The sequence below is a fragment of the Mobula hypostoma genome, chromosome 12 (assembly GCF_963921235.1).
Source record: "Mobula hypostoma chromosome 12, sMobHyp1.1, whole genome shotgun sequence".
NCBI classification, from domain to species: Eukaryota; Metazoa; Chordata; class Chondrichthyes; order Myliobatiformes; family Myliobatidae; genus Mobula; species Mobula hypostoma.
Window position 1 is genome coordinate 32,496,255 of NC_086108.1, and position 27,899 is coordinate 32,524,153.

Genomic DNA, 27,899 nt, shown 5'->3' on the forward strand with positions numbered 1-27,899 from the left:
TGCGGTTTGTGCATTGGACTCAGCAGTTCATGTTATGATATGTGTTTCTGATTACTCCTTTTTTGGGGGCAACTTTGAATTGGGGCGGCCTGCAGATAACAAACACTGAGCTGAACTGAACGCGCCCGGGCTCTTTCAGTTTTGTGCTTTATATTCTGTGTTTTTCATTCGTTTTGTTTTGTTGTCATTTGGACGGTGTTGTTTTTTGCATGTGGGAGAGATTTGATGTTTTTCTTTGAAAGGGTTCCATGGTTTTCTTTGCTTTGTGGCCGTCTGTGTGGAAGACAAATCTCAGGGTTGTATACTGCATACCTACTTTGATAATAAATGTACTTTGAATCTTTGAGTCAGTGGGCTGGAAGGGCCTGTTCTAAGCTGAATCTTTAAATTAATTTTAAAAAATTAAAATAAATACAGTCTCATGCTCATCACTCACCCCTCCCTCAGCTCTCTCCCCTGTGTTCTACAGTTTGGGGCCTCACTTATTCCATGGAAGAACAGCACAACAGTACGTGCTGGAAATGAACACTATGCGTGCCGCGGTACACAGCAGGACAGGCAGCGTCTGTGGAGAGAAAAAAAGTAACACTTCAGGTCATTGAAGCTTTATCAGAATGTAAACTCACTGAAAAGGGGCTCTTGGAGAGAAAAGAAAGGGGAGTTTGTAACAGTTGGAAATTAGGAGAGATCAAAGATCAAAAACTGATGATATTTGTTGGTGATGGCGCAACTTCAGCAAATGTTGGAGATACTTGTTAAGGTGAGCAGCATCAGCGGACGGAAACCAAGCGCGTGTTAAGTCGTAGTGAAACACGAGCTGCTGGAGGAACTCAGCAGGTCAGGCAGCATCCATGGAGGGGAACGAACAGACGTCATTTCAGGTCATGACCCCTCACTTGGACTCCATGGCAAGTTTGAGAGAGTCCGGCCATGGGACGGAGAGAGAAAGCGCCAACACATATCGGAGAGAGGAGAGCATAGAACTGCGGGAAAGACATTGGGAGCAACGAATGGACTGCAAGTACCTAAATTGGGACAACTGGCAGGTCAAGAGATGTTGCTGGAAGCAGGATATCGTACTTATATCTGTTTTACCCCAGATTTTTAGTATCTGCAGTTTTAGTTTAGAAGACACAGGATGCAGCTCTGGTGAAAAGTCATGGAACGAGAACGCTAACGCTCTTTCTCCATAGATACTGACTGTCTCCAGCATTTTCTGTGTTTGTCGGTTCTTGGCAGTGAGTGACCCAGAGTGGATGCAATGCATCCATTCACACGTCAGTGGAGTCCGCCCCTGTGGGATGCACTATAAATAACCCGGCTCCCCAGCTCCAGGCATACAGACCCGACTGCCTGCCGATATGAGTGCCGTTTCTCTGTTCGCGCTCGCCTCCTTCTTCCTTGCAGCCTCCGGCCAGCAGCCCACATTCTCTCGCGGTTTGAACCGGGACGGGCGATGCATTTACTCCTTCACGGTGCCGAGCCCGGTCGAGACGAGCTGCTCCGAGCCCGGGGAAGTTCTGAAAACCGTGCGGGAGATGCAGAGGGAGGGGGCTGCCCAGCAGAGGGAGGTGGAGTCACTGGGACAGCGGCTGAAGGTCCTGGAGCGCTGGGTTGCCGGTCAGGAGGAGAGGGGTAGCCAAGGAGTCCGGAACGATGTCAGGAGCCTGCAGATGGAAAAGTTGGACTTGCTGCGGAGGCTGGAGCGCGCCGAACAGGAGAATGCCCGGCTCCGGGACGGCCAGTGTCCCGGCTTGCGAGAAACTCCCCAGGACTCTCACCACATCGTTCCTGGGGGTAGGACACATCAAACTCGGGCCGCAGTGCCGAGCGTTGTATCTAGACAGTGGGCACACGACCAGTCTTCAGGGTCCCGGGTCAGTGACAGGGCTCCCTGCCCAGTAAGAGTGGGTGTCTATTCATGCAGAAAGGTCTCTGTCTATTGGGAGGAGTCCGTGTCATGTTGGGGTTCTCTGCCCATTAAGAGAGATCTGTGTGCATACTGCGGACTCCCTGGTTGTTTAGGCGACCAGGAGCGCTCAGCATCCCCAAGCAGTTAATCGCGCTCATCAGCAAGTCCGGGAGCTTGAGGAAATCACTCCGGCACCAACCGAAGCAAGCTCAGGGTCAAGGGCAGTGATGTGGCACAAACTTCTCCGCAGATTGCCCTCAACCCCCACCCATCCCTTAACAGACATTCGCTGATCCGGGAGCAGACTGGCCTGATCTGTTCCAGCGAAGTTCTTTGGGATCGAACTCCGGTTTTACACTGGAATAGCGAGAAGCCTCGCACTCCACAGCTAGTGCTGGAACAGCACAAATGTAGTCTGTAGAAGTGAAAGATTGAAGCAGAATCCAGGGAGGTTCGCTTAAATCGGCTGTCCGCTATAAGATCCAATCATTTGGCAGCAGAACGCTTGTTTTTACATGAGATTAACCGCTTTACTATTCCATGCGAGTGACGAATTTTGCATCTACAAGTGAAAGTCAGGTTGTGTAGAGGAGAGAAGATCAGACAGGTCAGGCTGGATAAAGATCGCTTTGACCATTATGCACTTCTGTCCTGACGAAAGATTTTTGACCTGATTTCTTTTCGCCCTTCACAGATGCTACCTGACCTTATGAGTGACTTCAGCATTTTCTATTATATGCCTTGTTTTCATATTTCCAGGACTTACAGTATTGTGCAAATATTTTAGATATTTCCTTAATACATCAAAGAAATTAATTAGTCTTTTATTTAATTCGTACGTTTTTGTTTCGTTTATTAAATATGACAAGCAATCAATAGCCATGTTGAATAGGAGGTAGTGGGTGCTAACACTGAGGAATGGCGAGCCTGAAAGGATTTTGTCTTGTTTTAGGGAGACAAGATTTCTTCAATTTATCTTCTCGACAGAAAGCGCAGTCTCGCCAGGAAGGTAAGAGTTCTGCACAAAGTTTTTCCCTTAATCTGTTTGGCAGGTCGAACGTTCGAGATCCGCCAGTGCAATTTCTGCAGAAACGGTTGTTTTTGCTATTCGTCGAAGGTCTAATTGCAGTCTGCCTCTCGCTACAGCGTCCAGCTGGAGCTTTGAAAATTCCAGGTACCAAGAGCTGAAATCGGACATTATTACAGAGATTCCCGCTTCCAAACTGATACAGCAGAGTAAATCTGGAACCTCACTCACAACGCAACAACCCCCAGGTATCTGCTCGAATTTAACTCCCGCTCTACTGTTAGTAACTGAGAATCCGACATTGGATCATGAAACTGCGTTTCGTTTATTTCTTCGTCTTGTTTATTTTAAAATAGAACTGAAAGAAACTCGATCACAAACAAGGGATGCTGGAAATCCAAGCAACACACAAAACAAAAAAAAAGTGCTGGAGGAACTCCACGGGTCTGAGGCGGCTCAGTAGCCTCCATTACATTGGAGAGACCCGATGCACTGGGGGAACGACGTAGTCGAGCACCTTCGCACTGCCGGTCACAACAGCCAGGAGCCACCCATTCCACGTTCCATTCTCACTGTCTCCCATTACCTCCCCTACTGCTAATTTGACTAGAGGTCATCACTTTATTTTCTGATTTGGTAGTCTCCAACATCGATTTCCGGTAACCACTCCCCGTTTCCTTCCCGCCCCCCTCCCATACGTTTGTTTTCCCTTTTGCCCCGGCCACATTTATCCCCTCTCCCACCCTCTACTCTTTATTCCATGGGCCACCATCCTCTCCTATCAAATTACATCTTCAGCCTTTTTGCCTCTTTCACTAATCACCTAGCTTCTCCATTCCTTCCCCCAACCTTTCCATCGTCCATCTCTCACCTGGATTCGCTCACCCGCCAAGCTCATGTCTCTCCCAACCATTTTGTTCTGGCCTCTGCCCTTTCTTTCCAGTCCTGAAGGGGTTTGGCCTGAAACGTTGACCCAAAACATGTGTTGCTCCATTTTTAGAGGATTCTTCACGGCTGTAGTAAATGATGAAGCAGACCTAGCTCAATCCTGTACTCATGTCAAAAATTCTATCTGCTCAATTTTGTTCCCGGTGACTTGGTCTCCAAAGCTTCTGCAGTGCAGAATGCCACAAGTTCACCTAGTGAAGACAGTAACTCAGCTAAGTAACTTGCCTATAGGTGTTGCACCTGACCAGCAGGTTCTGAAGCAGGCGCTGCCATCGCTAGAATAACTTGTTGGGCAATAAAACTATCCACTTTCTTTCACACCAACATTATCAAACTTGAGTTTCAATATGAACCATATATTAGGAAAGAGAACTAAAAATGATGAAATCATTTAGGTTTTGAAGGAGGATGAAAGAGGGAGAATTCTAGAAATTATTAATATTGTCAAACTTTTTAGTGCACAGGTTTTGGAAAAGTATCAGCAGATCCTGGCAGCTGTACATTTCCAATGCAGTCTTGCACATTTAATAATTATCAAATGTAGGTGGAAAAAGTGATTGCATATTAGGATATTACTGAGTTTAGAATAGCACTAGGGTTCCTGTGCAGACCAGCTTTTGTACCCTGTAGCTTTCGGGAAGTGCTCCTGATTCCACAAACCCAAGGACCACACCAGCCTAATTTTCTTTCCTTTGGCATCATGGAGTGCAAGAAGGCCCCTCATCTATTTGCCCTAGTTCAAATTTAGTTTGCTTTCTCCATCTTTTCTATTCTGGTTTGGATGAAGCATTTGAATTACGCGAGATTTCAGATGTTTAAAACATGGCCCTAACATTTATTATGGGGAAAAAAAACTTCCTACCTTGCAGGATACCTTTCAAGTTACATTTACCAAGGAAGAATATAAAGGAGCTGCCTTTAATAAAAATTGGTGTGCTATCTACTTTTAATTATATATCTTATTGAACACAGCACAAGGATTAAAAAAACAAGGCATCTTTTAATGTCTCCTTAGATCAGAAATCACAATGAGTTTATTTCTTTAGTACCATTTCCCTTAACATCCTCGCACTTTTTAAAATTTCAGTAAACCCAAATCTTCAAACAGTGCTCCGAATTTCCATTAATCCTTGTTTCCCCTGAAACTGGCAGGGTTTAAGTTGCATCTTGCTCTGATTCCCTCAACAAATGGTTCTCCCATGTCTAAACTCTTGCCATTACAACTGTTGATGGAAGGCACGTTCTCAATTAAAGCACAACCAATATGGAACACAAGTCCATTTGTACAGGAGTGATGCAAAGGAAAACAAAATTGTTATGTACATGTCCTTGATGATGGGTAGGTTGGTGCCTTTGGGCAGTTTTAAGTGTCGCTATAGAACCTTCTGGTCCTAAACAGAGAATCTGAATGGACCTTTCTTAATCTTGCCCTGGCAGGTTGTGGAATGTTGGAATGGGTGGGAGAACCAGTGACATTCCAGAAGGCTGACTCCATTGCAGGCAGGTATGGAGTTTGGATGAAGGATCCCGAACCTGTGCCACCTCACAGCAGGGAGCACATCTGGAGAATCAACACTGTTGGCACTGATATACGGCGGCTCTATGAATACCAAGACCTTGATCAGTTCATGAAAGGTTATACCAGCAAAGTTTACCTGTTACCACAACCAGTGGAAAGCACAGGAGGCATCATTTACAGAGGATCCTTGTTTTACCAGAAACGGAGGTCGAGGAGCTTACTGAGATTTGAAATGAAAACAGAGACAATTTTAGTTCAGAAGGACTTGCCTAACGCAGGTTACCGGGGAACTTTTCCATACTCCTGGGGTGGCTATACAGACATCGACTTTGCTGTGGATGAGCTAGGTGTTTGGGTCACCTATAGCACCAGTCAGGCTCATGGAGCCATTGTGATCTCCAAACTGGACCCCAACACCCTAGAAGTAGAACAGACATGGACCACAGCTATTCGCAAAAGAGCGGTTGCCAATTCTTTCATTATCTGTGGAATTCTATACACTCTTAACAGTTATTCCATTCAAAATGCCATCATCAATTTTGCTTACAACACTAACACAAACAGCAGCAAGCCACTGGCCATTCCATTTGAGAACCACTACCGATACAACAGCATGGTTGATTACAATCCAGCAGAAAAGAAGATACTGGCTTGGGACAATTTCAACATGGTTATGTATGACATTAAACTTTCCAAGATATGAAGGCTACAGAACATCTCCCATACACAAACAGCTGCATAATTTTCTTTTTTTTGTATATGCATGTATAGACCATGGCTAGTTCTTAAAGCACTGCAGTAAGTTGTACACTTATTCCAGAACAGAACATATAATGGCAAACTGAATAGTAAAATAATCATTGAAACAAGGAAGAAATACTACAGATGCTGGAAATCTGGGTTCCAATGCAAGGACACAGATCTGAAATGTTTAGCTTCTTTCCTAATATGTTGCTAGATTCGATTCAAGTTTGTCCAGCATTTTCGGTTACAATATTATTAAGCCAAAGTTTGAACTGTTGTAATACCAGTGTATATTGATTAAAACTCCAGATACAAATAGTTAAGGTAATACATGCAAAATCTGTTCTCTAATCTTGACCACATCCTCAGTATAAACCAATGGCAGCATTTTGTAAAAGCTGAAATTGAACTGCATTTGTTATATTAAACAAGTCTCTTCCAGATACTTTCTATTGTCAAGAATTTAAAATAGGAGGAAAATAATGTGGAAGGAATCTAAAATTTGATCAAGTGGAAAATGTTAAACTTATGCAGACAGACATAGAACCATAGAAACTACAGCACAAAAACAGGCCCTTAGGCCCTTTGGCCCTTCTTGGCTGTGCCGAACCATTTTCTGCCTAGTCCCACTGACCTGCACACGGACCATATCCCTCCATACACCTCCCATCCAGGTATCTGTCCAATTTATTCTTAAATGTTAAAGAACCCGTATTTACCACCTCGTCTGGCAGCTCATTCCATACTCCCACCACTCTCTGTGTGAAGAAGACCCCCCTAATGTTCCCTTTAAACTTTTCCCCCCTCACCCGTAACCCATGTCCTCTGGTTTTTTTCTCCCCTTGCCTCAGTGGAAAAAGCCTGCTTGCATTCACTCTATCTATACCCATCATAATTTTATATACCTCTATCAAATCTCCCCTCATTCTTCTACGCTCCAGGGAATAAAGTCCTAACCTATTCAACCTTTCTCTGTAACTGAGTTTCTCAAGTCCCGGCAACATCCTTGAAAACCTTCTCTGCACTCTTTCAACCTTATTTATATCCTTCCTGTAATTTGGTGACCAAAACCGAACACAATACTCCAGATTTGGCCTCACCAATGCCTTATACAACCTCATCATAACATTCCAGCTCTTATACTCAATACTTTGATTAATAAAGGCCAATGTACCAAAAGCTCTCTTTACGACCCTATCTACCTGTGACGACACTTTTAGGGAATTTTGTATCTGTATTCCCAGATCCCTCTGTTCCACTGCACTCCTCAGTGCCTTACCATTTATCCTGTATGTTCTACCTTGGTTTGTCCTTCCAACATGCAATACCTCACACTTGTCAGTATTAAACTCCATCTGCCATTTTTCAGCCCATTTTTCCAGCTGGTCCAAGTCCCTCTGCAGGCTCTGAAAACCTTCCTCATTGTCTACTATACCTCCAATCTTTGTATCATCAGCAAACTTATTGATCCAATTTACCACATTATCATCCAGATCATTGATATAGATGACAAATAACAATGGACCCAGCACTGATCCCTGTGGCACACCACTAGTCACAGGCCTCCACTCAGAGAAGCAATTCTCTACCACCACTCTCTGGCTTCTTCCATCGAGCCAATGTCTAATCCAATTTACCACCTCTCCATGTATACCTAGCGACTGAATTTTCCTAACTAACCTCCCATGCGGGACCAAGGTTCTTTTAAAATGTATCACAGAAACTCACACCTACTCTTTCATCACTATCAGTCATTCAAACTGGTATTTTTGAAGTAATCAGGGAAGTTGCAGGAAATTTGTCAAGAGGAATTATATCATACAATTTCACTGGTCTGAACATTGGCAAAATAAAAGTTGATACTGGTACAAGTCCTTACATTCTTTTCTGTGCACCAGCCAAATAGCCAACAAGATTATAACAGACAAATGAAAATATTGGAAAAGTGGAGGAATGAGGAGTGGTGGAATATGATGTGACTAAATTCCATCTGGATTATTTTACAAATTGCCCAAATGAACAGGGAAAAATGTTGGAAGAATCTTAAAAGTAGACCGGAAACAAATATTTGATCAACTTGCTCTTGAGCACTTTCTGTTGTGGAGGATCACCTGATGCACAGTATCAGAGAGATGGGAGAAACAGGGGTTGCTCAAGTCAAAGATGCCGCTTCATTAAATGTGAAGATTTTTGCAACGTAAAATACTCCATCCACAGTATTCAGCAATATGAAAACATTTCAGAGCTTATTTTATTAGTTATGTAACCAAACCAAATTAATTGTAAATAAGATCATACATCTTTAATAGTGCGCTAACGCTGTACAAATGAAAAAATTAAAGTATAATCTTTCTATACCAATATGGCTGTTAACTTCTGTACAATGCCAAACGAATACACAGTACAGATGGAATACAAAACTCAAAAACCAGACATCACAGCCGAGTTTTCGAAGAAAGCAAATAAAACTGACCGTCAAAACACATGACTGACGGAAAGCAATTTTTTCAGCAGTGTAGCCTTTCCAGTGCCACAAGTCATGTGACAAAAATATACACATCAATAAATCATTCTGTCAGCTCAGGCTTTGTGCCAAGATTTCTAGATACCAATAACAGCAATCCTCTATTGTTTTGTACCTTATCAGAATCTATTTTTTTCCAATTTAAACCTGGGTAAGTTTGCTGTAATAAAAACAGCTGTGCTTTTAGCACAGTCCCTCATTAATGATTGATAAGCAAATAAAGATATCTTACATTCACATGGTATAATACAGTACATCCTACAACTAAAATACTAGCATATAATCAAAAAAGGCAATATTAGACTTGTGATTAAAATGGTTTGCATAAACAATTGGAAATTAATAGGCTCAAAACCTCATTCACTAAGTGAATCAAAAATTTGTCTTTTCTGTAATTAAGCTCATGAATATCTTTTTAAATGATAGTTTTTAAATAAGGATTAAATCATTACCATAAAACCTGTAAAATTGGTTAGCTTTCATTCACTGGCTTATCCAGGTTTACGTATTTTCAGTGATTATCTTAAGAAAAAGTAATGTCACACAAGTCAGACATTGCCTCTTCAAATCTTCAAGATTCAAATGTCAACACTAAATGTTCAGTCAAGGATTAGTTTACACATCTGGGTTTCTCTTGCTCAACATAATGATCCATCTGATTTCTGCATATCTTAGGCTAGTTCAGCTTTCACTTGACTACTTCACATCTCATTTTGTTATAAAAGAAATTTCACGTTTGAGCTCTATATTTCTGCTCTCATCTCATAGAGAAGAGCACCCATTACACCCATAAGATACTCATGACACCCACTATGTTTATCAGCAATTTATGATTTTGTTTCTTCTGTTTTTACTGCTTGAGGTTTGATTGGTCCAGTTCGAACAGGTTTTGACACAACAGCTTGACTTGAGGCTGGTTTTTCTTCGACTTTCTCTTCTCTTGTACTTGAAATGCCTGTTCCACTCTCCGTAGGTTTATTCGCACTGCTGTCATTTTTGTGAGGCTTGCTCACTTGCTGCTTTATTTGCTGCTGCTGGTCAGAGAAGAACTTGTGGGTAGATTGAAGCACCTCAGCACGCTGCTTAGCCTTAACACAAAAAGAATGATAACTTCGTTGTTTCTTTTGACAGCATATACAAAAATATGCAATGCAGAGATGGGAAATGTTAAAAAAAAACTTCTTCTAATGGTGCGTGGAAATCATTTAACTGGCAAAATTATTAATTTCAGCAGCCTTTCCTCTCTCACATGCTATCCTCCACAGACACACAAAAAAACGATAATTTATCCAGGAAAGTCGCTGTGGATTTCTTATGTCTGTTTCGTGAGGCCTGCTGCTTGATTTGTAACATTATTTCTTTGCTTTAATTTCTGAGGGGCACGATGGGTGCAGATGTTTTCAAACCTCTGCTTACAAAAGGTAACTAGACCTAATCAAAGCTAAATCTCAAATGAATTTGTTGCATTTTGCTTATTTTTCATTTCATAGATTTTAATCACTTCTGTCTTTGAAAATTAACAAATGGACTGTGAAAACCCTATTGGCACAGTAAGGTTAATATCATGCATTATCCCCCAGTGCCAATAGTAATAAGGTAATTTCACTATCTGGAAAGTGAATTAAGAACTGCAGTCAAGGCCAGGTCCATTGCAATATTAGTTAATTTTTTTCCCCCCGGAGGTTTCAAAGAAAGCAGCGTGTGCAATACATTGTTATAGTTCAATTAAGAGATACAGTAAGCCACACTTCATTTCCTCATTAAAACTAGTTTCATTTGGTGTCAAGGTTTAAAATATTTATAACTTTCACAAAACTGCCAACAATGCTAACCTTCAAATCCTGTTCAGCCATCATTGCAGCTTGGGCCTGGTTTCCACGGATGCCCTGAGTATGGCCTGAAGGTACCCTTGGTGTATGTTGAGGACGAGTTTGGCAGATGATACCTGTGGTCATTTGAGATTGCATCTGATTTGTCAGAGGCAGTGGAGGCCTCTGAACAGGAGCTGAAAAGGTATTTCCATGAGGTCTCACCAATGGAGGGACCAAGTTAGGTTGGGAAAGCATCTGGTGAAAACAATTAGAATGAAGTGTAATTCCCAATTGGATCTACATGGTACTGAGCTGTACTGCAATCAGCATTATCATTTTAACACAAGTGGAAAGCCACATAGATGATACCAAAATTGAAGATCAAGCAGGAATTCTTGCATCTGATGCATTTTACTCAAGATCGAGAATTCACTGTCACAGGCTTGGAGGCCAAGTCATTGGGCATATTTAAAGGGTAGGTTGATAGGTTCTTGATTAGCCAGGGCATTAAAGTTTGTGGGGAAAAGACAGGAGAATGGGGTTGAGAGGGATAATAAATCAGCCATGACAGATGGCAGAGCAGACTGGATGGACCAAATAGCCTAATTCTGCTCCTGTGTGTCATGGAGAAGTGGAAGTGGCAACAATGGTAACTTTGCAGTAGTTAATGCTTCCAAACTTGCATATGGCAAGAGGTGGTGAATCAATTAGGGCCATGGCTCCTGAACACTGCTATAAAGCAAAAGCAAAATTTGTGAAACTTCAGAGCTAATATGTAGATCGCAACTTCCAGAGGGTTGGAAAATCGCAAATGTCATTCCACTCTTTAAGGGAGGGAAGAAAAGACAGGAAATTATACACCAGTTAGTCTGACTTCAGTGGTTGGTAAGATGCCATTATTAAAAATGAGGTTTTGGGGTATTTAGAGGCACACGATAAAATAGGCCAAAATTCAGCATGGTTTCCATAAAGGGAAATCTTGCCTGGCAAATCTGTTGAAATTCTCTGAGGAAATAACAAGCAGGACAGACAAGATTAGAGCCTATGGTATAACAAGGAAGATACCAGTATGGACAGAAGATTAGCTGAGCAGCAGAGGCCAGACTGGGAATAAAGGGGGCCTTTTCTTGTTGGCTGCTAGTGACTAGTGGTGTTCCACGTGGTTCAGTGCTGGGTCTGCTACTTTTCACATTATATGTCATTGGCATGGAATGACAGAATTGATAGCTTTGTGGCCCAGTTTGCAGACGATACAAAGATTGGTTGAGGAGTAGGTGGTGTTGAGGAAACAAGGAGTCTGCAAAAGGACTAGGACAGATTAGGACAACAGGCAATGAAGTGGCAGATAGAATACAGTGTAGGGACGTGTATGGTCACGTACTTTCGTAGAAGGATTAAAGGCATAGAACATTGTAAAAATGGGGAGCAAATTCACATATCGGAGTTGCAAACAGTCCTAGTGCAGGGTTAACTTGTAGGTTGAGTTGGTAGTAATGAAGGCAAACAATGTTTGCATTTATTTTCAGAGTAGAATATAATGGCAAGGATGTAGTGTAATGCTAAGGCTTTAGAAGGTTAACGTTTGATGGCTCTGGGCCTGTACTCACTGGAGTTGAGAAGAATGAGGGAGAACGTTGAAAAGGCCTAGACAGAATGAGCATACAGAGGATGTTTCCAATAGTGGGACAGCATGACCAGAGACTCAGAATAGAAGGATACCCCCTTAAAACAGATGTCTGTGTCTGGTGGTCTATTTTTAATTATTGGGACATGGGCATGGCCAGCAAATACAGAATTTATTGCTTACCCCTTTGAAAAGACAATCCAAGGCATCTATTTGAATTGTTGTAACTTGTGCGCATTTGCTGAAGTATTTCCAAAATATTTACAATGACAATCAGCAGATTAAAACTCTTAAGTCAATATTTAATTAACAAAACATAAGCTTAAGAGTTTCAATTTTTAAGGAATAAAGCTGTACAAACAGATGAGGTACAGAAATATATACTAAGACAAAATAGTTCATAGAAAGAGGAAAATAAGGAAACTAAACAGAATGATTTTGAGGGTTAAATTCTATCCCAAGCAACCATTTATTGACTGACTGGCAGTCTTTACTTAAAGGTACATGTTCAAAAAAAAAAATCCAGTCATGAATTTTTTTTCTCATGGCAGAGTAAAAAGCAAAAGTGGAAAGACTACTCAATAAACGAAGGAAAATGTAAAGACAGCAGCTGATGCTCTAGCCGGCACTTTAAACTCGTACCTGTGGTGGGAACTGTGGTGGGAAAGGCTGGGCAATCCGAACTCCAGCAGAAGAAAATTGTTTCTGATAGACCATGTTGTTGATCTTGCTAGTCTGGCTGTTTGGACTTGTGGAGCTAGCTCTAAAAGTGAAAAATCAATCACAAAACATGCTGTGTTAACCAAAACAAATTCTATTTGACTTCTGTAGCATAACCAAATGAATTGAAACAATTCTGTCAAATACAAGGACTAAGTTTGCAACTCCAATACAGCTATTTTAAAAACATGGTCATCTGTACAGTAACTACCAGACCTCTTGACCTTCACAATCAGCCAGATCTTCTCCAATATAAACACAAATGCGGGGTTATGTATGTATATTCCTAATGTGCATCAGATTTATACCAGCAGAAGCATGGGAGCAGATTTCCCAGATTGAGGGTGGGAACATGGGTCCACAAAAGGAACACATCGTTGCCACAGTGGACTTTGCAGGAGTAGTAGCCATAGCAACAGGGTAAGAGATGGTACTGCTGACTTAGAATGACACCACCACTGGGATGCAAGACTCTGGCAGAGATACTTGGGTATGTTGCACACTGGTGCTGACTTCTGAGTTGAAGATTCGCTCCATTGCAAATATCAAAAATCTGGTAGATGTGGGAATTAAACCATAATAATTAATCTTCAAAAGGTAATAATGTTCTTGGAAAAATACATTTAGTCATTTGTTAAACTTCATCACTACAACTTGCTTGAAAGCACGTAACACATCCCATGAAACTAGGCATTGTGTGGATAAAGTTACAGGAATACAAAGCAGTTGATTTCAAAAGGCAGGCAACTATTGAGAATGCCATCTTTAGATCCAACACTGCAAATTTTAACAAAAATTCTCCACACTTACATAGAACCTTTTATAGAGAAAAACACGATCAAGGATTTTACAGGTAGCATGGCAGGATATGTTAGCACAAGACAAGATATTAGATCAGTGATTGAAAGTTTAAATGAAAAAAAGACAGCCAGTATTCTGACAAGGTTGAAGAACCGTGAAATGTTCCAGAACCAGGGGAACAAGACTTAGAAACACCAGGATATTTAGGGGACGCAAAGTCATTTTAGTTCAGCTAAGAATAAAGACTGCAGCATTTCAGATAAGCTGTTTGGAGAGTGGAAGACAGCATATCTGCCAGCTGGAACAGTCAGCAGAAGGATGAAAAGCATTCAGCAGCAGGCAAAATTAAGTTAGAAGTTGACAGCCTTTGTGAAGGGGACAGAACCTTTGTTAAGGTCAGAAATACCACGAGTATGGCAAAGACATTCAAACCTTAGCCCAGCCAAGAAAGTGCTTTGAATTGACAGCAAGTGGGTTTGTTTATTTCCAGCTAGTGGAAATTGGAACAGATTCAGAACTAAATATATGAAAAGAATTTTTATGCAGAGGAAGTGGAGTGGCAGTAATATCACAGTGCTAAGTGTTATATCATTATCTCTCGATCAGAAAGAATTTACCTGAATGGACTCGATGTTGGTGTAATACTCCGTACACTGATTGGTGGTGTACCTGGTTTCACATCCACACTACATCCATAAGGCTTTAGATCCATCTCTGCCATCTGAAACATGCAGAATTTTCACTTACATGAATACATTATAATCAAACTATTGCAAGATACTTGTTTTCCTCAAAAATGCTATGTAAAATTAACATTAAAACTCTTAGAATATGATTTTTCCAGATTACATTTTACAAATTTAAAATAATCTGAACAGCTCTTCATTTCTATACCTTCCCTGGTGCAGAAATCATGCCAGCCTGTGTCCCTGTTGCAATAAGGCCCCTAAAGGGTTGGTTGATCTGTGTAGGTCTACTGAGGTTGTGAGGCTGGGCCTGTGCTGGATTGTGTTGTAGAGGTTGCATGGATTGAGGTAAAGCAATCAAGGGCTGTCCTGCAGATCCAAAATTTGGTAAGGACAGCTGTGAACCTGGAAGGGGCAATGTCACCTGGGGATACAAATGAAAACAATTAACAATAGAATTAAAAAGATCTTGAACTTTTAAGAATGGGGCGCCAAGGTAGTGTAGCGGTTAGCGCAATGCTATTGTAGCTCGGGTGAGGTTTGGAGTTCAATCCCAGCGTCCTCTGTAAGGAGTCTGTACGTCCTCCCTGTGGAGTGTATGAGATTTCTCCAGGTGCTCTGGTTTCCTCCCAAAGACATACTGATTAATAGGTCATTCTAAAACTGCCCCATTATTAGGTTCAGGTTACACTGGGGTTGTCGGAGGTTACTGGGCAGTGCAGCTCAAAGGGCTTGAAGGGCCTATTCTGCTCCGTATCTTTAAATAAAAATAAACAACTTTTGACTGTCCCAAAAATTTTTAGAATAATCTCCCGCTTCACTTGAGAGGTGACAATTGAAAAGCTAATATTCATTTAGCTCAGGCACTTCCCCAAGGGAAAACGGGAAATTCAGGGGCCCAGTTCAGTGGCTTTAGCAGTGAGTCTCTTTACTAACCACTGAATGCATTGGGAGCATGTGTCCAACCAGTCCTCCCACTTGGAGGTACACAGATCTGAGATGAGAGCAAAAAGAAAACTGAAGGAAGTTAATTATCACAATGCAGACTATGAAAAGTTCCAGTCAACTTAAAAAGGTTAAGTACAACCCCCTTATAAAACATTTTGATTAATTTAAACATAAAACAAGACACCCAAAACTTTTTTTTACCTGTTGAAGAGCAGCATTGGGTGACTGAGCTGTGCTATAGTAGTTACTTTGGCCAGGTTGTTGAACCTGACCTGTAAAAAGGTTGGATGGCTGAGTTAGACCCGGCCTTGCCTACACAGAAACATGTAGTTCAAGTTAATGTCAAGCACACTGGCAGAAGGAATATCTAAACAGTACAGATTTTACGATTCAGTAGTTAAAAGGGAACTCCACTCTATTTTGAAACTGGAAAGCTTCTTATAAGCTACTCACCACTACAATCCTGGAGAAATTCAGCTTGTATTATGTTAAAATGGCTGAACGGGAATCAAGTTTTTCAGTAAATTATGGGAGTCCTAGAGCAGGATTCCCTAAAAGTTAACCTACAGGTTGAGTCGGTAGTGTCAGTGGTAAGGAAAGCCAATGCAGTATTAGCATTCATCTCCAGAGGGTTACCTTACAAAGCAAGGATGTAATGCTAAGACTTTATAAGGCATTGGTCAGGCCATATTTGGAGCACTGAGGGAAAGTTTGTATCTAATATCTAAGGATATGCTGGCATTGGAGGCAGTCCAGAGGAGGCATTTGAGAATGAAAGGGTTAACATATGAGGAATGTTTGATGGTTTTGGGCATTACTCATTGGAGTTCAGAAGAATGGGATGGAGGGGAGATGAAACTCATTGAAACCCACCAAATACTGAAATATGTAGATAGACTGGACATGAAGATGTTGTTTCCAACCGTGAAAGAATCTATGACCAGAGGGCAAATAACTAAAAAGGGCAATTGAGTATACTTATAGCAGAGTTTGATTGGATCCTGATTCGTAAGGCTGTCAAAGGGTATAGGGAGAAGGCAGGAAAATAAGTTGAGAGGGAAAATAAGTCAGCCATAATTGAATGGTGAAGCAGGCTCAAAGGGCCAAAAAGTCTAATACTGCTCCTATGTTTTATAGTCTTGATGGAAGTGAAAATAAGCACTGGAAAAATAAAACTTCAAAATGGTTTTAGTTCTTTATAAAAGTAAACTTTGTTGGGGAAACAGGTCATTAAATAATTAATATACAACGAAGAATTATTACAAGCTGAATAGCTCAAAAATAAAGCATGTACTAGGAGAAGCAGGATAAGTGCCTTCACTGGTGAATAACATACTAGAACGTATTAATTTTTTGAGTAGAGTCACAAGCGTGCAAATTGGGCAGCATACTGCCCCTGAAGGTATATCCAACCTAATTTACTTTAGTTTATGTTTTCATACAGGGTTAAAACCAAAGCAACAAAAATTAAACTAACAATTTAATAAGTTTTCTAATTATCAGCAATGCAGAAAATGTATATGTTGCTTACTTTTTAAAAATATTTCTTTAGAGGGAGTACTTACTTTCCTATGAAAATGTTGAAAGGTTTGGTAGCATATATTGTAGTTGCCTGCATCGGCTTCTCCTGTTCTCAGACCCTGCACATGCCACTGATTAGAGTTCCCCTTTAAAAGCAGACCCATGCAACACTTTTGATAACTGTAGACTGAAAATGTTTACAATGCAAACAATATTACCCTTAGTTTCCTTAACTAATATGGAAATAATTTATACATACCTGTATCAGATGGGTATCTAGAAGTTGAGAACCACCAAGACCAGAGCCTTGACTTAAAGTGTGGTCATAAAGGATAGGAATGGGCTGTGCATTGGATGTTTGCTGAAATGCCAGGCCAGACTGGGCTTTGGCTAAATCCTGGGCTTGAACTGCCGAAAAATTGTGCAAGGCAGTACCTGAAAGAACTACAGGGGATGGTTGGGAGAGGTTGTTTTGCAGAAAAGCCTGTTGAGTCCTGTAAGTTGAAACATTCAGAAGTCAGCCAACAAAACTACTACATTAGGAAGATAATGACAATGTGAAATTAATTCCTCAGTTATCAATAGACTTGAAAACCAAGTACTTATATTTAATAATCTTTGAAAAATTATACACATTTTCAAACAAAATACATCAGTAAAATCCAGGCTGGATCACCCTACACATCAGTTTTTTTTAAAGCGTGTCGCATCAGACAGTCAGCCATTCATGTCTGGTGCGTGGTGTCCGGATTGGTCTCCTTTTGGATTAACCGGGTCACGTTATGTATGTTCCTGACTCGACCCTTTTCGTTTTACGAGGCTGAGTGGCTAGCTCGATGCCCAACCCGGCACGGATAGAAAGCGTGCTCGGGGGGTGGCCCAACTTAGATTTGAACTTGGGACCCTTTGCTTTGGAATCCGGCACTGATGCCATTGTGCCACCAGCCGACCACACACAGAAGTAACTAGTTATAATACAAACCAAAGTGTTAAACTGGTTAATTCAACTGATAGAAACTTTTATTCAATGGGAATTTTCAATGCTCCAAATATTAGTGGATTAAACTGATATCTGAATTATGCTCTTGATATCAAAAACAAACATGCATATTTTGCATAATGATTTGGCAGCAGCTTTACCTAAAAGGTTGCAGGGATGTGCTGAACATTTCCTGGGCTTGTGAAACAGAAGGGCCTCCTCCTAAGCTTAGCTGAGCCTGAGGTTGTCCAGGAATTGGTGCATATATAGGTATGGAGATCTGCTGGACTGCAGTTGGCTAAAGCAAAAGATGAAAGAAAAACGGTAATTTTCCTTGAACTCGCATCTTTCCATATAACTAAAAGGTCTCACCAGAAACGCTGACACAATTGCATTAGGTACAGTCAAGCTATGTGATGCGCATGGCTCAACACAGTGATAGTGTTACTGGACGTGTATCTAGAAATCCAGACTACTCAGCGGGGGCATGTTTTAATTCCAGAATCTCAATTGCAGGTTTAAAGTTGGGATAATAAACTTAATTCAAAACTAGACTGCTGGAAAAATCCATGTGGTTCACAAATATCTTTTCTTCCCTCAAGGAAGGAAATCTGACAACCTGGCCTGATCTAGACTAATTGCAACTTCACACACAATTTTGCTGGCTGTTTTAGAGCTCAATTAAATGCCAAAAGCAGCAATTAGGGACTAACAATAAATGGCAATCCTGCAAGCAATATCCACATCCCTTGAACAAATAGCAATACTCTGCGTCATGGAGCTAAGCTTCATTTCAGGACAGTTCTTATATCAGATCTGCTCCAATGGTAACTTGTATAATTTTACCAAAGTTCTACCTTTACAGTTAGTTATACCTGCTGACTTTCCTGGGAAGCATACTTTCATTCATTATCAGATATACAGAAAGCTCTTTAAATGGTGTGGTTTGAGAAGAACTGCACACCAAGTTTCCATAACTATTATTAGAGAATGACAGAATTAAGTAAAAAGATATCCACACAAAATTGAAATATTATTTTCAAGTGAGAATTAATTTATTACAAAGCTGTTTTGGATGCTGTGAAATATAAAACATTGCAGAGGAATCATGCAGCCATTACAAATATAATATACAGTGGATTCTATCTATTCCACCATTTCATCCGTTCTCTCAAATGTTTGTTTTGGCTATACAAAGTTACATTTCAGATTACTTCCATATGATATTGGTAAAAATTCTTGGTTTTTCATTACTATTATATTGACTTTTCAAACTAAATTGTCCTGAATTTGCCCAAATGGTTCTGCTCATTTATTACTTCATTTTAAATCTTCATTTCAAGAGAAATAAATTTACCATGATGAGAACATTTTGTAGAGTTCCACTTGTCAGATGTAATAAAAATGGTAATTTATTCACATACATATGCATTAGAACATGCTGCCAATACTGCAAATCATTCCCTTGAAGAATGATGCCCAAATGAAATGTCTTCTAATCATGGGATTTGAGAAGGACAAACTGAAAATTCAGTTAATGTCAGGTTGTTTCCTTTGGAAGACAAGAAATTCGATAGCTTACCCAAATTGATTTTCATAAGCAATCAGACAAAATTCTGAAGGAGGCAAATCTTACTTGAGAAGGTCCTGCCTGGAAGCCTTGCTGTTGTGCCAGAGTTGGAGGAGCCAAGCGAGGATGCTGTGTGTTAAACAAATGGCTGGTATCCATGTAGAAGGTTGGGATCTGCGCTGCAGGCTCTTTAAGTTAAAAAGATTTTCTTTATGACTTCTGCACTTTAATCATAAAGGAATGAAACAAAACTCATTTGAAAATAAGATATCCGAAATACTATAAGGTACAAATTTGCTCTTGGTCTCATGCCAGATATGTACATCTATAGCTGTGTATCGTATTTTGTTTTTGAAATTTATTCCCATTCAATTTCATAACCACGTTTAATACAGTAAATGAGCTTTAAATTCAATGACTGAATCAGTCAAGATAACAATGCTCAATGAAAAACTGATCCAGGCCATAACTTTGAGGGGGACCTAAAATCAAAACTTTGCACAAACTAAAAAGTGATTAGCATGCTGATTAACAACTTTCCCCACTACTCAGTTTTTAGGTCATACTGTAACATAACAACTGATATGTGAGCAATTGTCGAAGACCAACATTTCATAGAGACAATTGTACATTTCATAAACTAGTGTTCCCCAATTTGACATTAGTATGAAAGGCCAATGAATCATGGGGATTTGCAAAGTACAAAAGCTGTTAATTTCCTGGAGTAGCTAATAAATATTTCAAACTGGATCTATGCCATTATTTGTAGCGTTTGAGTCACAAGGACCTGTTAGTCCACCCTGACAGTATTTAACTACTTTTTAAATGAAAATCCATTTGCTATTTACTTTAAAAGCTCCAGTTTCAAGCCAAATACCACAAACTTAGATCATAACATACCTGCTGCAGATTGGGAGACATACACCTGAGGATTCTGTTGTTGCTGGGGTAGAAGAGATGTTACACAGCCTATCTGAGAGAAATGACTTGCAGGTGCCATATTGCTGGTCTGCAGTTGCTGAGGTTTGACTTTACAAATATTGGGTGGGTCAGAAGTGGAGGTTGCTTTAGTACTCAGTGAGGAGGTAGTGTACGTCCCTGATCCTGCTGACAGCAAAGACGACCATAAGTACAACAAATCCATGCTGGTCTACACTCAGCAATTAACAACATTTATGGAAGCTATTATTTGAAACAATGCTAAAGCATGCCTTGTAATATGCAAACCTTATTGGAAATTAGTTTCAAGAAAACAATCATTTTGAATTTAATTTCTTTAATATTCTCTAAAGGTTAAGAACCTTTGCTTTATATTCAATAAACTAGAATAATTAAACCATCTCACCGCTTTACAGATAAACTAATGAAAACAGGAGTGATCTGCAGTTCACCATATAGTAAAATAATATTCTAAAAGTGCCACTAGTTTGCAGTTACCTGATAGGGATGTAGTGGGTGTGACTGAAGCTACTGGAATTGGAGGCATGGAAGCACTGGAGAAGGAACTGTAAGTGCTACTGCTCCCCCCATTACTGCTACTGATTGCTGATGCTGTCGAGGTCACTGGAGAGCTTTTATCTCCTACATTTGGCGAGTTCTCCCAGGCCTTCCGTGCGCATTCCATCTTAAACAGAAAGAAAAGTCCATTTGTTTTGCTGTGTTCAAGGTCAGATTTCACTTAGCTGTAATCGATTTCACAATCCCATTTTAATATCCAGCATCCCAAATCATAACCTGCTCATAAACAAGACCAGACAAAAATGATTTAAAATAGGTTGATGATAACAGGTATCGAGATGTTATGCAACAAAATAGGATATCTTGTGTACAAAAAAAAATTTAGCCTGCCTTTAAAATCTCCATGTTATTCCTAAACCTTTTGTAAGTGTTAGTATAATATGGAACAATGGCTAGCGGTGAGAGAACTCTGGCAATGATAATTTACATCACTACAATGTACTTCAAAAACAATGATAGTCTCAAAAAAAAAGCACCATGTTAAATGCACCATCATTAATGCTGGATTATTTCAATTAAATTAAGCTAACATTTATTACAAGCTTAAAGCTCAATATTTTGAGTTTTTCAACTGTACAGTCATTTAAAAGTACTTTAGAAGACTAAACTTCAAATATATGTAACAGAACTTGTTTTAAAACTGTGACCTAGAAAGTCAAATTAGAAAAAAAATTACTTACCTTTTCAATATGGTTTTTGCTTTTTTCTAAATTTATTCTTCACAAAACTAAACAGATCACCACCACCCCAGTGTCCTCACCATCATGGGACAATGTTACTTAATGTGCATAAGGAATGGTATATTTGTATATAGCCACTTTGCCCACGGCCTGAGTCAGTGCATGCAAAATTAAACAAGTTCCTTTGGTAAGGTAGTATTTATTTTGATGGCAGAGGATTTTCCTGCAGGGCACAGAATGAATGACACTTCCCCTTCATTCAATATGTTGGCACTCAAGGTATTGAATAAGTTATGCAAAAAGCTGTACTATGGTTGTTTTTGTAAACACTTTTTGTAAAGCAGTAGTGATAGACTTTGCTACAATTAAAATCAAGGCATTAATACTGACAAGTATCACATTTTGATTAAAGAATTTAATACAAAAACAAATTACCAATATGATTGGAAACCAATGAGTAAAATATGATTAAAATCTGCAGATTATTTGTGTATGTGTTTCTTTAAACTTGCAAAATCTCAAAGCTAGATAATTCCTCACTCGTATTGTCTTTGGTGAGACTTCATTCTGTATTAGCTGGGTATAGGACAGGAAAGGAATCAAACCCTTAAATTGAGATCACAATAAATCAGCAATTAGGTACAACTGAGTGCAATTGTTAGATGTAAATAAAGGTTTATCTAGTCATCTTTCCCATCAGTATGGGGTTGGGGGAGAAGTTTTATCTATATTCAGAGATTAAAATAATAAGGAATTACATAAATTGATTAACATTTCATTGTTAGAATTATAGGATTCCCTACACTACTAAATGAGTAAAGGCACATCAATTTGAGATCTGAAACTAGCAAAGTTTTACTTTAACGGTGTACTCCATTTCCTTTGGATAGCCAATATAAAGTAGGCAGGAAAATCTGATTCAATATACACCATAGTATTAGTAATTAAAAGCTGGTGAGTTCAAATCCCAGCATGACAATCTACCACATTGTGGAAATCAGTGACTTGTAAACTGATCCCAAAAATGCAATTTTAAAGTTTGCCAAATTGTTACAAAACCCCATTTTACTAATCAGCTTCATAGAAGGGTCTCTGCCATTGCCATTCTGTTACATGGAAACAAAGTAGCTGTAGTCTCTCTTGGAATAAAATTTAGTAGGGAAACATTGCTTCGTTCATTAAGATTTGAAATGCATTACCTGAAAGGATGATGAAACCAAAGGCAGCTGGACATGCACTTGAAGAGGTTTAATGCGCAGCATTTTTGAATAACTCTTTCATTTAGGTAGCAAAGGCATAACAATCTGAATGATTCTTGCTGTTCGATTTATTAAGAGGACAGATGGCTTTGTAAGAAGCTGAATGAACAACTGACAGCAAGCATTTCTCAACTGCAGTAACAGGTCAATTATAAATCAGATGCCAGCTTATTAAATCTGTCTCACTTTAATCAGACTACACCCACAGTACACTTAGCTTCTCCTTTACTATAAGCTATCCTAAAGTCACCTGATAACCTTTGGAAAAGTTAACCCATGAACAGAACAACTGATGTGTTCTAACAGTGGCGCATCCTATGATATTCTTTGAGGCAAAAGAGCAGCAAACTTAAAGGACTTTGTAGATGACTGTACAACACTTGCAACAACAGTTTAAATGAAATAGCAGCCTGGAATACTCATGGGCCTGAAGGTATACAAAATAGCTGTGCTTTGGATAAACTGCAGATTTGTGATCCTCAGTCATAAAGCATTACACCAGCAAAAATATTAAGGAGGAGCACTGTTACAGATCATGACAGTTTAATGGACATGGGATATTCAGGTAGAGGTGATGGAAGGTAAAATGTAGGGTAAAACGATGTACAAATGCATCACACCCAGCTCTCTCCCTGCATATCAAAATACCCCTAGAGGGATCAAGTACATACCTTGAGGGTGAAGTCGACAGTGGCGGGAGAGACTGGTGTCAGGTTGGAGCTCTGTTGTAGAGTCTCCCTCCTGGGGATGGGAAGGGTGTGGGGCAGGGGCACCTGAAATGCAGGCAACACACATCACACTCTCACTGGAACTAGAAAAACTACAGAATCCAAAAATGTTCAGAAAAATCCCATACATTTAACATTACTGCAAGTATTTTTGTCTATTTACACAAGAGGTCAGTGGTGATTCTAAACAACACAGGCTTCAGATAATTATAAATACATTAAGTTTCTGAAAAGGGCTTAGGGTGCAGGAAATTTTAAGTTGCATTTCACCTGGTCTAGTGCAAGCTATTCTTTAAATTAAGTGAACATATCAATTTTAAAGTTATGTGCGAACACAAGCCTCTGTTATGCGATTGTGCAGATAAACAGTTTGGATGTTCCCTTATAGAGAATAGTACAGCCGCTAACAGTAATACTTAACCTGGCAACAGGATCACCTACATGACACAGCTTTGCTTCAGTAATCTTCAGCAGGAAGCTCATTATTCAAAAAGTGTTTGTGAAATGGAATGGCACTTCAAAACATACAACAAGTGTTCTTTGTTGTGTTACTTACATTGCTTGCCAGGGAATCCTCTATTTTACTATTGCCAGTTGACACCGAATCTGGCAGTGACGAGGATGGAGCTGTATAATCAGTCATTGATTCCTAAGATTTAAAGTTGATGTATATTCAGAACTTTAAAGTACACATTTGCTGTCAAATCTAAAACACAAAGCATACTAACTGGTTTGTACTGTCCCAAATTATCTCCACACTTTGGAATCGAGACAGGTTATTTTGTGAACTAGAAAACATCTAACCTTTTAATATTTGTGCCCACTACGCCATGGAACATATGAAATTTAAATCATGTTTTTTTAAAATTTCATGTTTCTGACACCAAAAGGTTTAGGTTGGAATCCACCACAAATCTCTGGCATATAATTATAAAGAATAATATTCCTGACATTAGAAGGTAAAATACATTCAGTGGCCACTTTATTAGGTACACCTGCTCATTAATGCAAATATTTAATTGATCATGTGACAGCAACTCATTGCATAAAAGCAAGCAGACATGGTCGGGAGATTCAATATTATTCAGACCAAAGATGAGAATGGGGAAGAATTATGATCCAAGTGACTTTGATCACATAATGATTGCTGCTGCTGATGGGGTGGTTTAAGTATCTCAAAAACTGCAGACCCCCTGGGATTTTCACAGCCTCTAGAGCAGCCTTTCTCAATCTTTTTGTCCTGGACGACCCCTTGAAATAACTTTCAGGTCTCAGGGAACCTCTGCATAAAAGTTACAGCTCACAGTACGTTAGTGTGATCAGTAAGTTGTAGATATAATAATCTAAAATTAATTGTCAATGCTCTTTTGAGTAGAGAATGAATTTTTAGCTCTGCTTTCTTGAAATTAATCTGTCTTTCCCTTTCATAAATTTTAAAAACTCATAAGGCAAACATAATAAATTTCTCAATTCTGGGTCAAACTGAGATAAGCGCACACAGATTTCACCTTCAACTGAAATGAAATGATTTCTAACCTTGCTCTTGATGCTTGTTAAACAAGAAAAAGTTTGCTTATGCATGTAAAAAGTTGAAAACTGCAGCAAAATGTTCTTTGCATCCCTTATGAATAGCAGGATACTCTTCTTTCACAGAAATCCAGAATTTGTCCAGGGGCAGGTCAGTACATCTTATTTTGAATGCATGATCAGACTGCAGCTCACAAGGTTCTCCCTCTTCTCTTGCAGTCAAGTTCTCAGGATGAGCAGAAGATTCAGAGGAAGTGTCCCTCACCCAGTAAAACACTTGTGTTGAAAGGGAGAAAAAAACTGTTCAATTTTGCTCTGCAGTTCTTCCAGGTGGCTTTCAATAAGATTAAAGACTTCCTGATATCCTTTCTCACTCTCAAGCCAAAGAAGCAGTGGAATCATTTCAAGATTTCCTTTTGCAACACGATTTTTCCAAAGATTCATTTTCCTTTTAAATCCAAAAACCTTGTCACTTGAAGTCAAAGCACTTTCTCCAGGGCCCTGCAGAGACGTGTTCAACCGGTTCAGGGGTAAGTTTTTAAAAAAAAACAGACAGTGGTGAGTGCGTGGAATGGGCTGCCAGAGACTGCGATGGAGGCGGATACAATCGGGTCTTTTAAGAGACCCCTGGACAGGTATGTGGAGCTCAGAAAAAAAAGAGGGTTACAGGTAACCCTGAGTAATTTCTCAGGCACAGCTCAGGCACGTTTGGCATAGCTTTGTGGGCGAAGGGCCTGTATTGTGCTGTAGGTTTTCTATGTTCATATGATGAAAAATGTCCATTAAGTATGCTAGTTTCAGCAGCCATTCTTCACCTTCAAAGCATTCAGCAAAATCTGGCCTATTTTCTTCACAAAGTACTCCTGTAATTCACCTTTCAGCTCAAACACCCTGTTGAGAACTCTTCCTCTACTAATCCACCAGATTACTGTGTGTAGCAGGAGATTGGTGTGTTCTTTGTTCAGGTTTTCAGTTTTTTAAAATGTTCTCTAGTGAACTGGTCTTAAAGCTACTAAATAACTTGCTTCCTGAGCCGTTTTACTGACCATGACTATTTTCATAAGTTTTAATCTGTTTGCTTTGAGATTCCAATAGTTGTTTAAAATAATCAGCACTTTTGTGTCATATAGCTGTGATAAGTAGTTAAGTGTCTTTTCAATTTTGCTGGAGTCACTTCTGCATTTCCAAGTTGTTTGCCACAAACTAGGCTCAATGGAATAGGACAACTTGGATCACAAGTCCATGTAAAACCTGTTGATAAGTAGCTTTCATTGTAAAGACGGACTTTTTCTGTGTCTGCTGTTGCACTACTGCAATGAAATGACTCAGAAGATTGTAATTCTTCATTAACCTTATCAGAATTGTCCTTAGGCCTAGGACTAGAATCCTCCTCTTCCAAAAAAAAATTCAAATCGCCACACTGGACTGTCTTTAGAATGAAAATATCCCTTCAGTTTTCTACTACACTGGTAATTTGTTTGCTCCCATAAGTCAGATGGCGGTGTGTAACGGAAAGCTGGGGGAGTTAATTCAGGAGGGAGAGGCTGATATCACATCCCAAGCTGGGCTGGTCCATTCAATGTTCAGAAAACATACTTCACTCTTCTCTTCAACCTACCATCCTCCACTCTGCAATACAGTGCTAACCATCAGCCTGCTATCCTCCCCTCCGTGCTCACCAATTATCAACCTACCGCGCTCCCCTTCGGGCAACAGTGCTCACCAATTATCAACGGCCTCCCCTATCTCATGTCAAAAACTGAGAATGGACTTAACCAAATAAACATGGTCCTACTGTGCACTGCCATACTTGGCTGAGAGACCTCTAATGAGATTGCTATGTGGCTGCTCAGTCACTGCCCACCACTGCATTGCACATTGTCAAGCCCAAAAAATGATGTTTTTTTTTAAAAATAACCACGATATCTCACAGATGGTAGCCTGGCTGAGAAACCCTGCTCTAGAGTTTACAAAGAATGGTGCAAAAATAATTTTTAAAAATCCAGCAAGCAGCAGTACTGCAGGTGAAAATGCTTTGTTAATGAGAGGGGTCAGAGGAGACTAACCAGACTGGTTCAAGTTTGGTCACTGACAGTAGTTTAGATACTCATTCAAGAAATCAGCCTTTTGGAAGAAATCTACATTCCCTTAAATTTTAACCTTGTGTCAAGTAGACACAGACAATTCGCAGTTCTAATTTTTTAAAAACAAGTATACAACCACAGTTTAAATCTGCACATACAGCACTGTAATGTATAAATACATTGGTTTTTTTTATAACCTTCTGAAATGCTTTACTTGTATGTGAAAGGCTGTCCCAGACTCCATGAAAAATTGCTAGGTTCTTTAGTTAACGTACAAATAAAGAAACATTCAAATTACTTCCATGACATATTTTGATTTTTTCAGACATTGGTCAAGTACAAGTGCAGATTGTGGCCAGCTACTTTCCGTAATAGAGGGAAACAATAGATGAATACACCATGCATTAGAATGATTACACTTTACTTGTAAATATAAAGATTTATTTAAGATTAACTTTTTACCATTAATAGACCATATTACTCAACTTTCATCTATATGGTTTTCTTTATATTTAACTTTGATTGGTCATATTAATGCAGTTAAGATGTTTTTTTGCCAAAATTTTTATATGTGTTTCAGGCATTACCAATTTTTGTTCCAAAATCTTTCTTTGATAAAGTTGACTCTAAAATTTCTTCATTTATTTGGCAGAATAAAAATCCGAGACTGGGTAAAATACATTTACAGAAAGCTAAGAGAGATGGAGGTTTAGCATTACCTAACTTTAGATTCTATTATTGGGCAATTAATATTCGACATATGAAATTT

The 27,899-nt window shown here is 39.6% G+C and overlaps 2 protein-coding genes across 11 annotated transcripts in view; one reads left to right on the plus strand and one right to left on the minus strand.

The window, feature by feature from the left end:
• Positions 1-721: 721 nt before the first annotated feature.
• On the plus strand, positions 722-7,147 carry myoc (myocilin). Its single transcript, XM_063064836.1, is given in 6 exon segments — positions 722-760; positions 1,252-1,318; positions 1,321-1,797; positions 2,865-2,921; positions 3,059-3,187; positions 5,325-7,147. Coding segments are annotated over 6 exon segments (1,554 nt in total). The 3' UTR covers positions 6,110-7,147.
• A 550-nt stretch (positions 7,148-7,697) lies between these two features.
• The window catches only part of prrc2c (proline-rich coiled-coil 2C), a 104,139-nt gene continuing 83,937 nt past the window's right edge, over positions 7,698-27,899 (minus strand). For 2 of the 10 annotated variants that reach the window (XM_063063792.1, XM_063063793.1), the window contains exons 23-36: positions 24,076-24,168; positions 23,463-23,564; positions 20,772-20,958; positions 20,235-20,441; positions 19,401-19,522; positions 17,926-18,062; positions 17,045-17,279; positions 16,830-16,931; positions 15,466-15,576; positions 14,525-14,740; positions 14,248-14,351; positions 12,752-12,872; positions 10,507-10,740; positions 7,698-9,762 (exon numbers count right to left, since the gene is read on the minus strand). In XM_063063792.1, coding sequence (XP_062919862.1) covers positions 9,502-9,762; positions 10,507-10,740; positions 12,752-12,872; positions 14,248-14,351; positions 14,525-14,740; positions 15,466-15,576; positions 16,830-16,931; positions 17,045-17,279; positions 17,926-18,062; positions 19,401-19,522; positions 20,235-20,441; positions 20,772-20,958; positions 23,463-23,564; positions 24,076-24,168 — 2,232 coding nt within the window. In that variant the 3' untranslated portion in view covers positions 7,698-9,501. The remainder of the gene's footprint in view (positions 9,763-10,506; positions 10,741-12,751; positions 12,873-14,247; positions 14,352-14,524; positions 14,741-15,465; positions 15,577-16,829; positions 16,932-17,044; positions 17,280-17,925; positions 18,063-19,400; positions 19,523-20,234; positions 20,442-20,771; positions 20,959-23,462; positions 23,565-24,075; positions 24,169-27,899) is intronic. The other 8 variants (XM_063063794.1, XM_063063790.1, XM_063063799.1 and 5 more) reach the window with 6 other exon arrangements.